We start from the raw sequence: 17,513 nt of genomic DNA, 5'->3' as shown, positions 1-17,513 counted from the left end.
CCCCGAGGCACGGGGAGAACATGCAAACGCCACACACATAAGGCGGAGGCGGGAATCGAACCCCCAACCCTGGAGGTGTGAGGCGAACATGCTAACCACTAAGCCACCATTTTTTGGAATTTAATCACAAACGTTTACATGCTATGAATGTGTCTTATAAGGACTGTGCAATTAAAATGAACAGAAATAAAAAAAAATAAATTAGTTATATTATATATGTTTGCATTCATTTATTGACCAGATGGCTTTCATGATAAAAAAAACATATACAAAAAAAAAAGAGATATTAAACATCTCATTTTAGACAGTTGGGCTAGCCATCAAAGATAAATATAAATAGCATAAATGTTAAATTGAATTACATAAAATAGTAAACGTTTAGGCAGACGGGAGGTCAGGAGGGAACATCAGCAGCTCGTCAACCTCCTCCTGCAGAGCTTCTGCCTTCTCCTGTAACAGCATCTACGACAATATCAACACAGGTATTAAGAGGTTAAATACATATTATACCAAATATTTTACCAAGCTTTATTTATACAAAACTTTTAACAATGGACATTGTTACATAGAAGTTTTACAGAAATCCAGATTTAGACTTTTCCAGAAAGAAAGGCAATAGATTGAAATCAAATTATATTATAGTCAGCTGGATGGATGGATGGAAGAATGAAAGAAAGCTTTTTTTTTCTTTTGCCCAGCTACCAATTCAATCTTCTATGATCTTAAACCTTATTTATTAACTATGTTATTTAAACCATCTAATCAAATACATACAAATGTAAACAGACCCCTCGGCCACTCTTCATATATTACATTTTAACAAATGTTTTAGTAAAATCATTTATTTGAAAAATTATACTTGTGAAACCTTCAAATGTTAGACTCACTGCATCCAAATCGAGATCATTTTAAGATCATTTCCTGAGAGCGGCAATGTTGTGGAAGAGGAATGAACCTTACACAGGAACCAAAACTAACCATAATTCATCAGTTCTGTTTATATCTGAAAATCCCAGTGTAACTAAAGAACAATGATCTCACTTTCAGGGGAATTTTGGCCATATTTAATCTCCTTAAAGTTAAACATAATATTTGCGTTTACACTTATATCTCTCTCTTTGCTGTGTGTTTCCTAGTCCTCTTGTTAGAAAATGTGTGTGTAGATGCCAAGTTCATCTCATGAATATGATTCGTTTGTTTAAGGATAATAATAACATCAGGGTAAGAGAAAGGAAAGTCAGAATAACACCATTAACTGTTATTTAACTTAACTAATCGTTTAATTTAACGCCATTATTCTGTTATACAGATAATATAACAGTCTCATTGATAATGTAATCATCACACTTTTCAGAAAAAGCATACATAAAAAATGCTATTTAACATGAGCTACTAACTAACATTAATATGATTATTAGTATGATTAGCTAAACTTATGCAGTACATAATGATTTGGCTAAAAACAAACATCATTAGTAGAAACCACTAATCGCAGTGTCACATGAGCACTAAAGGCTCATTAAAAGGCCATTAAATGTTATGGCTAAAGTGTCCTCCTAAGCCGTTCAGACGACGGCGAAGCCACTCCTGATAAGAAACGAAGAATGAAGAATAATCACGGCTGACTGCGTCTTGGAACAAAGGTTTTTTTGAGCATAGTATACTATATTTCACTGCCACGAGAAAAGCCTTAAAAAACTACTCTTGTCCAGACCTCTGTATCCTCACAGCTATTCTCATAAGTGCAAAAGTTATGGCTCATAGATTCATCTTGAAACATCCAGCCTCAAACAAAGAAAAACAAAGAAATGACCTTAAATTTTGAGTTCAGCTCATGACTCCAAGGTGGTTGTTCACAGTAATAAATAAACAAATAAATAAATAATTTATAACATATAATTAATAATATTTAACTTCTTTACTTTACTGCCTAGTGTCTTGGTCACAGAATTCCTTCTGTGATGAATAAATTATCCCTGCTGTTACGAATGCACATGTAAAACTAACACAAAAGTTTGTAAAACAAAACAAAAACTTCAAGATACACAATAATTCCAAAGTACTGAAATATATACACAAGTGGTAACCACTGAAAAAAATCCCCAAGTGCAGAATTTGATTCAGTTACATTGTTTGCAATGCATTATTGTCTTCTATTTCTTATGACCTGAATATGGCCAAATGCAATGTGATAAGGTGACTGTTAGGGACTGTATTTTATACTCCCGCCAGTAATTTGCCATTTTATGGAATCAAGCAACATAAAATTTAAATATATATATATACTTGAGAAAAGGAAAACAAAAAAAAAACAGCAAACCAAATCAAGGAGATTTCCACAAAAACACAAAACCACTTCATAAGTTGCATCACACATTTTGAAACACAAAAACAAACAAACAAACAAATAAAATAAAATAAAAAATAAATAAATCAAGCATTTTTGGTCAAAACAATCATCAAAAAAATCCTGTGGGACGGTATGTAAACTGAAATCATTGAAATCTACATAGAAATAAATTTATTTAGTTACTGAAATCATCATACTGTACTGTAGCAAGAAATGAAGGATGAGCTTTCTTCGACACTGTTGACCTTCCGTTTACTGGGTGAATTCATGTGTTTAGTGATTCTTCAAAATCTTGAGCTATGTGGCAACAGTAAAAGCAAGCATATGATGATAACATGATTCAAATATACTAACTTTTGCTGAGGCCACAATCTGATTCGCTTGCCTCTTAAAAAGATTCTCCACAGTTTTCACCAGCACGTTCGGGTCAGCGTTGGCCAGATGAGCCAGAGATTTATACCCAGCATTATACAGCTGCTTGGCACGGAACTGGGAAAAGAGATAAAACGAGATACACAATTTGTTTATTCTTTATCTCATGCTACGGTGTAATATGAGGAAGATAAGTGTGAAGCATAAAAAAAACAAAAACAAACCATTATTCGGACAGTGTATCTGTCAGGAACGCGGGATAAAACAGACCCAAATGCAGGATGGCGAAATAAACAGGGTTTAATAACAAAAGAACACTAAACATGACACGGACTAAAGACAGGACAAGACAACAGTAGATTCCGTGCTGCACAAGGCAGTTAAATAGACAGGGTAATCACAATGGAAACAGGTGTGTGGAAACGGGAGGAGCAGACAAGGGCGGGGCAGACACGTGACGAAGAACATAAACACATGTACGTGGCCAAAGTCCGGGCTGAGTCCTGACAGTATCAAGCAAAAGTGATGCTATGGGTCTATACTTTAATTAATCTTTTAATTTATATTATTAAATAAGGAGTACAATTTCACTTGTGTGTTCCTTAATGTTGTCCATGTTGACGAGTGCCTAAAGGAACGTAGAGTATGTCTCACCTCATAGCCACAAGTCCCTTATTTGTCCTGAGCAGTTAAACTGAACAGAGTTACCATATGATTCTAAAATCCATCTTTTCACACTGAGACTTGAACATAACCATTACAGAACCTACAAACATTCACTAGTCCAGAAGGCAACACAACACGTTAACAGCCGGGGGTGTAAACTTTTGAACAGGATTAACAGTGTACATTATTATTTTGTTTAATGATGTTATTTTGTCCAGAAGCTATATAAGATGTATAAGAAGATATTATAAGATATTTAAAATATGTTTACCATAAGATAAAATAATAATTTACACTAATCATCCTGTTCAAAAGTTTACACCCCCGGCACGAAATGTTTCATATTGCCTTCTGCCTTAATTGTTTATTTTGGCAATTAACTCTCCCCCTTTGACCCCTGGTCAGTGACTATCTTCAAACAACTGGTGAAGACCTAACATTTTCTGCTACACTTAAACTAGCACATAATTTCCCTTTTTGTTTATGTATTTGCACACAAACAAAAAAATAAAGATAACAAAAGCAGCAAGCTCCCAACAGAGATTTAGGTTGATGGTATCCCAAGTCTGTTTACTACCAGTGTTAATGTATTCATTGACAGAGACTTCAAATCAATTTAGGACGTAGCTCTGGATAAGGGTGTCTGCCGAATGCCGTAAATGTAGAGGTTTCATACAATATTAAGCTGGATGAATTCTACTTTCACACCCTTGGATATGTTCTGTGGATACTCGGGTCCATACCTTGACCAAGATAAACCATAAAATCGAAGATACTGAAATCATGCAAAGTGAACAGATTTCACAAGCAAACACACCTCCATGACTCCAGTGACCTCCATCAGTGGAATGAGCTCAGCCTGTACACAGTAGGTCAGTCTGCGGGTCAGCTCAGTGAGAAGAGCTTTATAGGCCCAAAACTCCTCCAGCTCCTGGAAGAACAGAGACAAATTCAGGTATAGTCCTGAAATTACAGATCAAGTCTTCCAACATCATGGGACTGAATCCCTGATCTGACCTCAGTGAAATGCAGCACACAGGAGCAGAAGGCTGAGGCGGAACTGACGAGGGTCTGAATGAGGCCTCGCGTCAGCTGAAATCTGTCTGAGACGTTCCACACATTCGTCTCATTCAGCAGAGAATAAAGCACCAGAGCCAGGTACAGTCTGTTCACCACTGCAGGGTCTATACTCTAACACACACACATGCATACACACACACACACACACACACACACACACACACACACACACACACACACACACACACACACACACACACACACACACACACACACACACACACACACGCATAACTAGCTGAACTAATGTAATTCCCCAGAGCACAGCACATTCATAGCAAAAATCCTGAAATAGAAACCTACACCCCACCTTCCTCACACTCTGTCCAGCTGCTTTCCGAACGAGGAAGCTCTCAGGCACACCAATAGTGGCTGCCATCTTCTGTTCAGCGGCAGACAGCTTTGTTAACTATTAATAAATAAATAAATACATAAATAAATAAATAAATAAATAAATAAATAATACTTTTTTCCGTCAACTTGCAAATAAAGGGTAGCCTTCACTGTAAAAAACAAATAAATAAATAAATTACAAAAAAAATTGCCAAATAGTTATAGTATATACTTGAGAAAAGGAAAACAAAAAGCACAGCTCTGTGAGATTAAAGTAACATTGGGAAACTTGACATACAAAGTTTGAAGAGAGCTAATCTAGGAGTTATTTTTCATTAATCATCACAACTGGAATGCTACGCTTGACTTTGGAAGAAGTTCACATGCTTAGTTGGATACTGAAGTGCTAGAAGCAACATGGGAAGTTCTTCAAACGTTTTGAGATATTTCATGTATGAAGTGGACCATAAAGTCATTCTTTCTGTGTTTAAAAAAATTTGTGCCAACAACAACTTCCATGGTGTTAATTTAGCTGGCAAGCAATGGGCTTAAAGAATTAACGTAATATTTGAGTTTGAATTTGCTATAATTTAACTGGCTAAAGTTAGCTAACTTCTCTAGTTAGCTAGCAAGAAAGTGCAATTGTCAAATTTTGTTACTAGCTAACTTTAAAGACTTGAAAATTGGTAAGTGCCTTTCTTAACAGAAATCTACTTTATGTTTACCATTTAAGTGCATTGTATGCACTTTTAATGATATGTATGATGCACAAGCTATCAGGTCTACGGATTTTCCTTTCAGTTTGATACCGCATTGTGATAGTTTGTTAGTTAGCAGTTTTGCATGTTGTGACCTTCACTTCTAATGTAATAGAAGTTGTAAGGTATGTCAGATATTGTAGTGATATCTTTTTGTCACGAACTACGAGCCGCCGCCTGAGCGTCTCCATAGAGACGCGTCTCCGGAGTACTAGCGCGCTTCTGGACTACACCTCCCATCCACCACCAGCCCAGCTCATTATCACAGCCACCTTCTCATCTCCGCTCCCTTTAAAACCACACATGAACTTGACATCTGTGTGAGGTCTCGACTAGTCTCCGTACTGTCATTCTGAGCGTTTTCCTGTGTTCTGATTTCCTGGTATTACTCTGTTTCCTGTTTCTGGCTCTTCTTTCTGCTTTCTACCTGCCCCGACCTTTTGCCTGTTCTCAACTCTGATTTTCGCTTATACCCTGATATTTGTACCTCTGCCCGTCCTGATCATTGCCTGCCTGACCTCTCTTCTGATTATCATTAAACTAAGCTGCAAATGGATCCACAGCCGTATGCCTCCTCCTTACACTTTTATTGTTTTTATGTTTTCACACTACAACTCTGAGGTTTTTCTGTAGCACCACAAGATACAGCACAGTCAGGAAGATATATTGTCTGCATTAGCATAAGACATGACTGCTTATCAGAGCATTTCAAGATGATGCTCCTCTGGTGGTTCTAAAGAGGTATGATTTACAATGTCTAGTATACACTGACATGCACATTAGAATGATGGTATTTACAGTGAATAAACAAATAAACTCCTTGTGATGTGAATGATAAGGTTTAATAGCAAAAAAAAGAAAAAAATAGCAAAAAAGATATTAAGCCTAAATGGAAAATCTGGAATTTAATCTTGATATGAACAAAATCTTACAAGGAAAATAATCTAGAAATGGGTTTAAATAATCTTAGATAACTAAGAAATATATCTAATTTCGAGAAATACTGGATACAATTGACTATATTGAAGACATTGTTATACTTTACAAGATTTTTTTTTTTACAATGTAAGTGCTGTTTGTTCTGGAGTTTTTATTAATAAGCCCTTTATTAACTGTCTACAAAGATCTGCCAGCTGTGAATACATGACTGGACACCCAAAAATGTACCACGAGACAGTGAGACAGTGAATAACAATTACATTTGTGTTTGCTTCTCCATGTTAGGATAACAGGTTGCACAACGATGGACTGGTGTCAGTTGAAGCGCTTGTTAATATGTCATTGCGAAGTCTGATTTGTATGCAACTGACCTGGCTGAAGTAGATCATCCATTCTGGTTTGATCTGGGAAACCATGTCATATGGAGTGACCAGATACACCAAATGCAGAAAACTGTTCAGCAGCAGACCCTCCAGACCTTTAGACAAGTCTCTGTAGAGGATGTCCGAGTATCTCAGATCTACTGAGCCTGAATAGAGGACAAAGCACAGAGCGGAAGTGAGACACACTATGCAAAGTGATGGGCTTTATTGTTATGTATTAGCATCTGTTAAGATGTTAAATATACCTTCGTTAACTAATGTTTCATCTGCTCATGATATAAGATCAATTTAATTCTAGCAAGTTATACCACAGTCTGTCTGAATACCTGATTCTGATTGGCTGCCTATAAACAACTATAACCATAATAACATACAGTTAGAGTTGCATACTGGGTCATGAAGCTATTATAAACATTTTAATTACCTTATTTAGCTTGTGTTTATTCAACAATTTAGTGGACAATTACTAATCACCCTCTGACCGACCAGAATTCACATTATATCATGAAAATATATCATTGCCATTTTTTATTGTGTGGATACAGATGGATTATTTGCAGCATCAATATTTAATATTTCTTAAAAATATAACAAAGCTTCTCTCTTAATGTACAGGTTAGACAATGAAACTGAAACTCTAGCCAATTTGCTTTGGAGGTTTTCACATGTGTCTAGGCCTCCTGGTGGCCAGTCTTCACTGATTTCACACTTCATAAGTAAGAACAAAATGTGAAGGTTGAATTAGCAGAGCAGTAGATCAATTATTACAGTCTACACAACACATATCATATCTGGATGTCCATGTTCACCCAGTGGTTCAAACGCTGTTCCCTGAAGGTGGTTTAATGATCTTGAAAGTGAATTTGAGCATCTCCCATGAACTGCACAGTCACCAGTTCTGAATATAATTGAGCCACTATTTTCATCCTCATGCAGAAATCTGGCCACTGTTCTGCAAGACGAATGGCTCAAAAACACTCTGGCCACTGTTAAGACTTGTATCCTTCATTCCCAAGATGAAATGGTGCTGTATTGGCTGCAAAAGAAGGTTCTAGTCTATATTAAGTTTTAATCTAAAACCAGGTTTTCAGTTTCATTGTTCAATCCCAGCAGGTCATACAATATCCATGGTATTAAATAATTTCACCTTTATATGTTGCTCTTCCAAGTTTGGTGACACGCAGCACCGATTGCTCGTGAGAAGCCATGGTGATGAGCCCCTTTTGATTCAGTATCTCTATAGACTCCACTGTAAGCTTACTAAGACTCTTCTGCAGACAAAGCCGAGTTTCCTGGATGCTGAGTAAAGTCCTGGACATGAACTCCAGGACCTGCTCCACAGTGCATGTGATCTAGATCAAAAAACTTTATTTACTAAAAGACTTTATTAACAACTCAGACTTCTCTGACCACTGAGATCAAAAATGGTCACTCACTTCAAGGCCAATGAGGGAGAGAATGAGACTTAGAAGGCCGTGACTCCCATCATGTAACAGGTTGCTGTAACAGTTTTCCACTGGTGCACACACTAGCTCTTTGACCTAACAACAAAATAAAACAAATGAGTGTTAATCAGTACCTGAGCTGAACGTTGGAAGATGAGAGGAGGCTAAAACGCTCACCCTCTCCTTGTCTTTGTCCTGCAGGATGACGATGCTCTCACCCATTGAATCAATCCCAGCACGACCTGCTCTTCCCACCATCTGCTTGTACTGACTCCTCTTTAAGAAGTCTGCTCCCACGTATGGGGAGCGCAGGATCACCCTGAATACACAGGATTTAAAGATAAATCAAAACAAAAATAGTGGCTAAACAGATCATATTAATAAAAATACAGAGATAAAGCCCAGACTGAGATGATTGGGTCTTGTGGTGCAAGCTAAATACGTATAAAAAAAATTCTGTTAGAATTATGATAAAAAATAGTTTTCATTTTGGTGCAGCATTAATTCCATAGGTTAATTTCCACAATATTAATATTAATTAAAAATAATCTTGAATTAATTTTGGTCTGATTGTGCTGTAATGTGGGTCAGGCACAGGCAGTATAAAAGAAACACACCAAAAGCTATTATTCTAAATAATGTAAAACCTCTTCAACAGGCTCAGTAAGCACCACACTGCAGGTGTCTGTGCTGATTATTCCAGGTGACTTTGTGTCATTGTAAGGTGCTGAATTAATAGATTAACTGTGGCGGACCTGCGAGCAGGGAGATTGATGCCCGCAGCCAGGGTGGAGGTGCAGGCGAGGAGACAGAGCACTCCGGATGAGTAGGCCTCCTCCAGCAGCTTCCTTTCATCACTGGTCAGACCGCTGTGGTGGTACGCCAGGCCGAAGGGCACGGTCTTCTGCAGCACGGGACACAACGCACCATTCCCACTGTTCCTCAGCTCGGAGAGCAGAGTCGCTTTCTCCTCCTCTCTGTGCTTGAGGAAGTCTCTGTGGAGGAGATAGCAGACAAAAACATGACAAAAATACAACTTCTGCAAAAGTCTATTATATTTCTTATATTATATATAATAATATACTGTATTTGTGAATATATTTGTATCTTATATATATTATTAAAGGGTGTACTTACTTATTCAGATACTTGCAGATCATACCAGCTATGTTTTCGCAGTTCTTCTTGGTGGCACAGAATATTAAACAGGACTGTTGAGGGATCACTTCAGTAACCAGAGCAATAATGTGGTCCGGATCCAGCTTCTGCATCCCGCTGGAGTACTTTTACAAACAAACAAAGAGAAAACAACAATACACACATAAAGTCAGCAGGTTTTTGTTTATTTCACACTTAACCGAAAAAGAGCATCTTTTGGACTGGTATATAATAATGCAGCATCAATAAAGTGCAATTTTTTTAATTATATATTTTTCTCTGTTATATAACAACATTTTTAAAACAATCTGTTTATTAGCTTTAGATGTGTAAGTGCAACACATCTTACAAATTACTCTGTATGTAACACATAGAACAAACACATTACTCTTAACGGTGAAACAATCAGATGATTTGGCCTGATGTTCTGATTTAAAAAGTGAAATCATTACTCAGTCATTTTCAATTATAATTCATTAGAAATCAAGTATTCTTAATTAGCATTAATATTAATTTTATATTATTAAAAATATTATTATCCAATTACTGTGTAAAAATGCATGAAGTGATGTGAGGATGGCTTCACACACATCCTCAAGATACATTTACAGCATTTGGCAGACACCCTTATCCAGAGCAACTTACATGTTTACATTTTTATACAGCTGAGCAATTGAGGATGGAGGGCCTTGCTCAGGGGCCCAGCAGTGGACACTTGGTGGACCTGGGATTTGAGCTCAAGACCTGATCAGTGTTACTTAACCACTTAGTTACAACATCTCTCAGATTCTAGATACAGCCTAGAAATGACTGTGAATGGTATCAGGTGGAAGCCATGAAGATGGCTTTAGACTGCAGTTGATACGAACAGGTTCTCCATCAGGTCTCCATCAAACCTCAACAAAATTATTTTATAATCACAATCGGCTTTTTATATAATATATAAAGCTGCTTTTATGCCCATTGTTAAAAGTACAATACAGATAATGAATTAAACTATTAAACTGAATAGAAAAGGCTAGAAAAGATATTTGTCTATAACAGTGAAGTTCGTCTTTATGTAATCATACACAAATTAACGGCAGGCTTACCTCAGATACTGAACTAAAGCTGGTTACTCATCATGAAATATCAAATTGTTGCTTTATGAATTTAAAATTCTCCTGTATGGAGACCTAATTACTTTAAATGAATAAATATAAATGTGTGATTAGACGTTGTGGTATCAGCAAAGCTTCTGTTACGCATAAACCTTCTGACCAATCAGAATCCACCAAACGCATTGTACAGTGTAGCACAGTTTGAATCTTGACAATGAGGCATGGGTTAAAGAGATCATAATTAGCCAGGCTGGTGGTAGGAATGGCAGCCAAGAACAGAGACACTAGCTAATCATGGCCATCTGTGAAGCCATGTGGGGAAAAGGGGGCAGTTAGTGCTTTGCTATGAGGTTTAGCTGCCCTGGGAGCAACAAGAACAGCAGCGCATAAATATGCATCAGCTTCATGTGTCTTATAGGAGGCATGTGTTTTCCTTCAGGGAAAAGCTAGATATTAGGTCGGAATGGGGACATGACCAAATAGGAGGAGACACCTGGATGTTTCAGGATGTTTTACAGAAACAAGAACCCTCACTACCTACCTTAAAATTCAGCACACGTGAGAAGCAGAAGCAGTGCTCCTCTTTAGGATCGATTTCATATATACTGTCCCTCAGTTTCACATACTCCTTAAGCTGGACCTGCAAAACAGCACCGAGACATCACTTCATATACAGCATCCCTGATCGAGTCGTTCAGTAAAGTGTTAAAGTGATTAAAGGAATATTTACAGGCCTGAAGTCATTGGTGTAGTTCTCAGCCTTCAGGAAACTCAGGAGATCTGCTACGTTGCCCAGAGTTGCACTCATTCCAATGATTTGTGTGCTTTCTGTTAAAACGTTCACATTAAGCTTTGTGAAGTAATGTGTTAAGAGACAGAGAAGTCAACGTTTTGCGATCGACTTACTGCTGATGTAGAGTAATTTGGCCAGAGTCATCTCGAGAATCGCTCCTCTGCTGCCGTCTCCAAGCATGTGGAGCTGAGTAAAGTGGAGAAGAAACAAAAATAAAACTTAAATTTTGCAAATAAATAAACAAATAAACAAACAAACAGACAAACAAACAAGCGACGCACCAGAACCAACCTCATCCACCACCACTAAGCCGATGTTGTCCAGTCTGCTTGTCTCAATGAGCGAGTTCACTAGGCTGTGACCTTTCTCTATTGTAGCAATGTAAAGTGAATTCCTGCTTCGTCTTTTCACAGGAGGGAATTTCCCTTTACTCCCAGCATACTCCTCTACCAAGAAGTCCAGCTCAATACCAAAACTTGACAATCCACGTACCTACAAGAAAAAAAAACCTGCTTACTTGGGGGCATTTCATGTATCCTGTATCTGAAAAAACACACATAAACACTTGTATTGAAACGCATTACTGGTTAGTTAGAAGTTCATATTCAACTTCCTGTGCATTTCCTTTTTATGCCAAATGTGGTTGCGGGTTTTTATGCCAAATGTGGTTGCTCTGTCATGCAGTTAATAAGACTCAAAAACATCTTTTTTATATGTTACAAAGACGTTTCTGTCATGAAAAAGTTACAGCGTTACTTCTGTCTGTAACAAAGCTCTGACACCGGGGAGACTCCTTCCATGAACATGAAACCTTAATCTCTTTACAGAAAATTTATAGTGTACATCATTCATTCCACATGATTTTTACACTCTTCATGTAGCGCACTTCCATTCAATTCAATGCTACTAGAAAACAAGAACATATTAGAACGAGCACATTAACAGAAAGCTGTAATTTCCCTTGTAGCTGATCATCCTTGTGAGTTTTACTGGTGTACAAAATGAATCAAAACCTTCTGACCAAATTAGAAGAAGTTATATTAATTAGCAGGGAGAATCATAATAAATGGTGGTGTTGTATATAATTAAAGATCGTAGCGAAATATTTTCCATTATGTAAAATTCAATCCAGCAAAGCTGTTCAGAAAAAAGGAACAGAATATGTAGTAGTTAATTTTTTTTTCATTTCCACATCTGGATTGCCTGATGAAGGTAAAAAAAAATTCAGCCCTGGAAACAGGCTTCTATTCATTTACTGTACTTCTAATCACACACAGGGTTGCAGAGAGCCCAAAGTCTATTCCAGGTTACTATACAATGCAGGGCCCCTGGACAGGGTGCCAAACCATCACATGGTACATTCACGTAGACACAGCAATTCACACTGTGGACAATTTTGAGATGCCTTTCAGACTACAGTCTGTCTTTAGAATGAAGGAGGAAACTGGAGAACCCAAAGGAAACCCCTGAAGCATGTGGAGAACATGCAAACTGTAGCCTAGTGGTTAATGTGTTGTACAACCAATCAGAAGGTTGTGCTCATTTAAATCCCAGGTTACACCAAGCTACCACTGCTGTGCCCCTGAGCAAGACCCTTAACACTTAATTGCTCAGTATTAAACAAAAAGAGAGATAAAATGTCAGTCTCTCTGGGAACAAGGCAACCACACTAACCACAGAAACTATATTAGATTTTTCATGCTGCTGAACAATAAAACACTGTTTTATTTACCTTTTCTTGCACCAAGGATACATATGGTAATATCAGCAGAGCGTCTTTCTTCCTACAGAGAATCTCTTTGAAAATAAGAATCTCAGCCACCAATGTCTTCCCTCCACTCGTCGGAAGAGAGTAGATCAAATTCTTTCTGTGGATCACTGAGTCCAAATTCAGGCACACCTTCTGCCACTCTGGAACAGAGACAGACTCCATTAGGCTTCATTAGTACCAGGACTCATTACACATTTTGCACAGATAGTAGTGAAAATATTGTAGAAGTGAACAAAAAGGCAAAAACAATTATATTAAAGACTCAATTTGTACAAGTTACATAATGTAATTAAAAAGTAAATTTAAAAAAAAATCACGTGGGAGGGGTTAGAAATAATGTGGATTACTGATTGGTCAAAACAATATCTCCATGCAAAACAACACAGTGAGCTTCTGGAGTGTAGTGAATATCTGCTGAAGTTTCTCTCTCTTTTCTAAGAATGCTATAAGATTAGGATAAGGATCATACTATTTAATAGTTTCGGCTTTGTGAATGTTTTCTCGTCGCTGACGTTTTATGTCATTTCCTGTGATCCATGTGAAAATATTTTCATTCTGGTGCTGAAAATTTGTGACATGCAAACTAGTTGTTGTTTCTCAATGACATTAAATACAAGCTTGCCTTTTCTCATGGTCTATATTTCAGCCTTTGAGGGAAGTATACAACAGTGTTACGTACTATGTTATAACATTAAAATAAGTCATGTATTACTGCACTACTTGTGTCTGTCACTAATCCCCACAAGAGATAATCCTCTTTCTACTTTCACATACAGTTTTTCTCACAAGTTTGAACACCCTGAAAGAATAAACATATAGTGGATATATAAACAAGGATAGTGGTCATGTTAAGTCATTTTTAAAGCCTAATGATAACTGAAATCACCTAAACAACTCTGATCAAAAGTTTACATAATCTTAAATGTTTGGCAACATTATAAACACACAGGTTGACACACTTGAGTTTAAATGGCTATTAAAGGGAAGTTTCCAAACCTGTGATTCATTGTAATTTTAATTAGTGTCTGTGTATAAATAACCAGAGAGTTTCTCAGCTCATGAGGTGATGCACTGACTTGGTTGCATACTGCACCATGGGGAAGACAAAAGAACTGCCAATGGACCTGCGTAATACGGTAGTGGAACTTTATAAAGAAGGAAAAGTATATAAAAAGATCTCTTAACACTATGCCAGTCAGTACTGTTCAAACTCTGATAAAGAGGTGGAATATAAGAGGATCTGTTGATACTAAGCCATGGTTAGTTAGACCAAGAAAGATTTCACCCCCTACCGCCAGAAGACTTTTTCGGAACGCAAAGAAAATCCCACAAACAACTCCAAGAGAAATGCAGGCTGCCCTGGAAAAAAGTGGTGGTGTTTCAAGGAGCTCAGTAAGGAGGTACTTGAATACAAATGGCCTGCATGGTCGAGTAGCCAGGAGAAAGCCATCACTGCGCCCATGCCATAAAAAAACCTGCCTTTAGTACACCAGACTGCACCAAGAGACCAAAATTGAACTTAAACCATAAACGGCATGTTTGGTGAGGAGTCAACAAGGCATATGGTGAAAAGTACACCATCCCCAAAGTAAATCATGGTGGTGGATCTCATGATTTGGGGCTGTGTGAGCTCCAGTAACACAGGGAAGTTAGTAAAAATTGATTTCAAGATGAATGCAGCATATTATCAGCAAATACTGGCAGACAATTTTCATTCTACAGCACAAAAGCTGCGCATGGAACACTCTTGGACGTTCTAACATGACTATGATCTAAAGCACAAGGCAAGTTTGATGCTCTAATGGCTACAGCAGAAAAAGGTGAAGGTTCTGGAGGCCATAACAGTCTCCTGACCTCAATATTATTGAGCCACTTTGGGAGATCTCAAACGTGCAGTTTGTGCAAGACAACCAAAGCATTTACAGGAACTGGAGACAATTTAATAAAAAGAATGGGCAGCTGTACCACTTGAGAGAACTAAGGACCTCATGCACAATTACTGATTAATTAATGATGACTGCATGCTATTACTGATGCTAAAGGGGGCAATACAGAATACTAAGGACTAAAGGTATGAAAACATTTGAACAGGGATTATTCCTTATTTTCTTTTTGGTTATGATTTGTTTGAGGATTGTGCCATTCTGTTATGCCTTACATGTTAATTTGAGTCCTATAAGAAATAAAATCTATTTTTTTTGCCTTCTCATGTTTTCTTAAAAAAAAAAAACACATCTGGCAAATTCTCCCAAGATATGCCAAATTTTGAGCACAACTATATAAGTGCCATTCCAGTCCACAGTGACCCTCAACCAATTCATGTTTGTGTGCATTGTGTCATTATGATGATAAAAGAAAATATAGATTCTGCTTCACTAAATGCTGTTAAAATGACACCTGATAGGAAATGCCAGAAAAATGAATGTGCTCTGTCTGAGGTATTAGTTTAAATTTATATATGTAGCTGTGAATTATTCACCATACAAGTCCTCAATCCTCTTCAATCTCTTGATTAAATCCTTAACTTTGGATGGAAGCCCAAAGAAAGGACCCAAATCTCCTTCTTGGGGCGCATATTTGATAGTCTGCACGGCTGCACTAATTTCTTCGCTCACTGCTGCCTCTTTCTGCAGAACAGCCTTTGAAATGGTGTTGGAAGAAGTAGCGTTTTCCAGCATGGCCCTTTTCAGCTGGTCAGCCATGCTTCTCCTGGCCTTGCCTGTGGGTTTGTTCTGATCAGTGGAGATTGGATCGAAGCATCTCTTTTTGGGAACAGGCGTGTTCCCGGTTCCTCCTGTGTGGGCTGGGGGAGATTTATTTTGCTCATCTTGCTGAAATGCAAGTTGAGAGCTCGGTAAATCTCTCAGTGATGAATCATGGAAATTGTCCACGACGTCTGTGAGATGATCGATGTTCTGTGAGCTTTTGCTGGTTTGTGGTGCTTGATCCTGTTCAAAATCTTCCAGCTTGGCGAGGAAGGAGGTGTCAGCGATAATGCTGTCATAGCCATCAAAGAGATCTTCACTGTCACTGCAGCACTGAAAAAATGATTAGAGAACAAAAAACTGCATAATGATACATTCCATTTGTGTGCAGACCTGCATTAAAGTTACCAATAATTGTAACTATACATGTTTTTTATTAACTAAAAAACAATTTGGGGGTTAAAATTATACAGCTTTTACACTTATAAAGTGTCCCACTGGACAGAGTGGATTTTATAAAGTGTACAATTGCTGTCACAGCAGTCCATTTCAGAAGCTTATAACAGCTACAACAACAACTCGGCTCAGCTCAACGATAAGAGTCGACACTGTATTGTGCAGTACAAAAAGAGTCGACTCTTTTCGAAGAGCTTAGCCTTGTTCTGTTCATTCATATCGTTAACTCACAATATAAACTATTTAACTATCTACTAACTCTTATAATAGTTTATATTGTGAGTAACGATATGAATGAACAGAACTCGGCTCAGATCATCAAGGAGTCGACACTGTATTGTGCAGAACAAAAAGAGTCGTCTCCATACATAGCAGTAGTAAAATCAGAAAAGCCATTCACATTTACAGCTTTGGCTTCTATTCTGTATGAAACATTGTGGATGAAATATTCTGCTGCGTAGTTAAAAGTAACAGTATAAACGTAATTTACCTGCTCTGGGACTCTGTCTTCTATCTTGATCTGTAGTTCTTTATTTCTATCTTCGGCTGGTTTACAATGTTCTGCACTGAGCCGCTTCTTAGCCGGAGTTAAATCGCTCCGCATTCCTGTATCTCTGGATCTCTTTTTGGACCATGAGCTGCGTTTTATAACTATTTCACTTTGAACCTCTGCGTGTCGACTCATATCTGTTCGGTTAAGCCGCTAGCTAACTTCAGGCTAACTGCCATCGCTTCATCACTCAAATAACAGAAGGGGGCTGCAGAGTTAATTTTCATTTTCCATTTTCAGTAATTTTCCATTTTCAGTTATAACGGATACAGATAGTTATGACTAATTTGCATCATGGTAATAGCTACCTAAGCACATGACTAGGCCAGGATGAGCTTCTACAACAAACACCATAGATATCTATGTACAAACACGACGAATCGCTGTCATCAATATAGTGACGCTTTGGACAAGACTGTTTCAAAAGGATTGGTCAGAAAACCGACCAATCCTGAGTCAGAGGTTGATACACGTGACCGAAACTAACACGTTTAAACGTCACCCGCCAGCCATATTGGACAGGGCTAGATTTGATTGTTGTTTTTTTTTGCTATTATCTATTGAGAGTTTGTGGTATTTAAATTTAAATGATTTTAAAATGTAATATCAATCCTTAAATCTGAAATTAAAAATGATTTTAAAAATGATTTAAAT

The 17,513-nt window shown here is 37.6% G+C and overlaps 1 protein-coding gene across 3 annotated transcripts; it reads right to left on the bottom strand.

Annotated features, from left to right (window-relative positions):
• Positions 1-192: 192 nt before the first annotated feature.
• On the bottom strand, positions 193-17,269 carry helq (helicase, POLQ like). 3 transcript variants are annotated; one of them, XR_007139034.1, is made up of 19 exons: positions 16,800-17,269; positions 15,628-16,186; positions 13,110-13,288; positions 11,669-11,869; positions 11,491-11,563; positions 11,315-11,412; positions 11,126-11,224; positions 9,464-9,609; positions 9,082-9,321; positions 8,504-8,645; positions 8,318-8,422; positions 8,029-8,233; positions 6,870-7,027; positions 4,779-4,877; positions 4,406-4,579; positions 4,206-4,319; positions 2,736-2,839; positions 2,548-2,647; positions 193-462 (listed from the first exon to the last, which is right to left on the bottom strand). XR_007139034.1 is itself a non-coding variant. In XM_027140108.2 (18 exons), the coding sequence occupies exons 1-18, from the start codon at positions 16,992-16,994 to the stop codon at positions 379-381; spliced, it is 3,006 nt and encodes a 1,001-aa protein (XP_026995909.1). In that variant the 5' UTR covers positions 16,995-17,269; the 3' UTR covers positions 193-378. The 3 variants fall into 3 exon arrangements, 2 of the variants coding, with proteins under 2 accessions (XP_026995909.1, XP_026995911.1); XM_027140108.2 differs by lacking the exon at positions 2,548-2,647 and having other exon boundaries at positions 2,705-2,839; XM_027140110.2 differs by lacking the exons at positions 2,548-2,647; positions 13,110-13,288; positions 15,628-16,186; positions 16,800-17,269 and having other exon boundaries at positions 2,705-2,839; positions 11,659-11,800.
• Positions 17,270-17,513: the final 244 nt, after the last annotated feature.

Source organism: Tachysurus fulvidraco, chromosome 21 (genome assembly GCF_022655615.1).
Source record: "Tachysurus fulvidraco isolate hzauxx_2018 chromosome 21, HZAU_PFXX_2.0, whole genome shotgun sequence".
NCBI classification, from domain to species: Eukaryota; Metazoa; Chordata; class Actinopteri; order Siluriformes; family Bagridae; genus Tachysurus; species Tachysurus fulvidraco.
The sequence above is the reverse complement of the archived record's forward strand: the minus strand, read 5'-3'. Positions and strand labels throughout refer to the sequence as shown.

Coding starts and splice junctions, on each gene's coding strand:
- helq (XM_027140108.2), bottom strand. CDS start 16,994: ATGAGTCGACACGCAGAGGTTCAAAGTGAAATAGTTATAAAACGCAGC. Junction 11,413..11,490: donor CAAATTACTCTACATCAGCA/GTAAGTCGATCG, acceptor ACGTTTTAACAG/AAAGCACACAAATCATTGGA. Junction 2,840..4,205: donor AGGTCACTGGAGTCATGGAG/GTGTGTTTGCTT, acceptor CTCTTTTCCCAG/TTCCGTGCCAAGCAGCTGTA.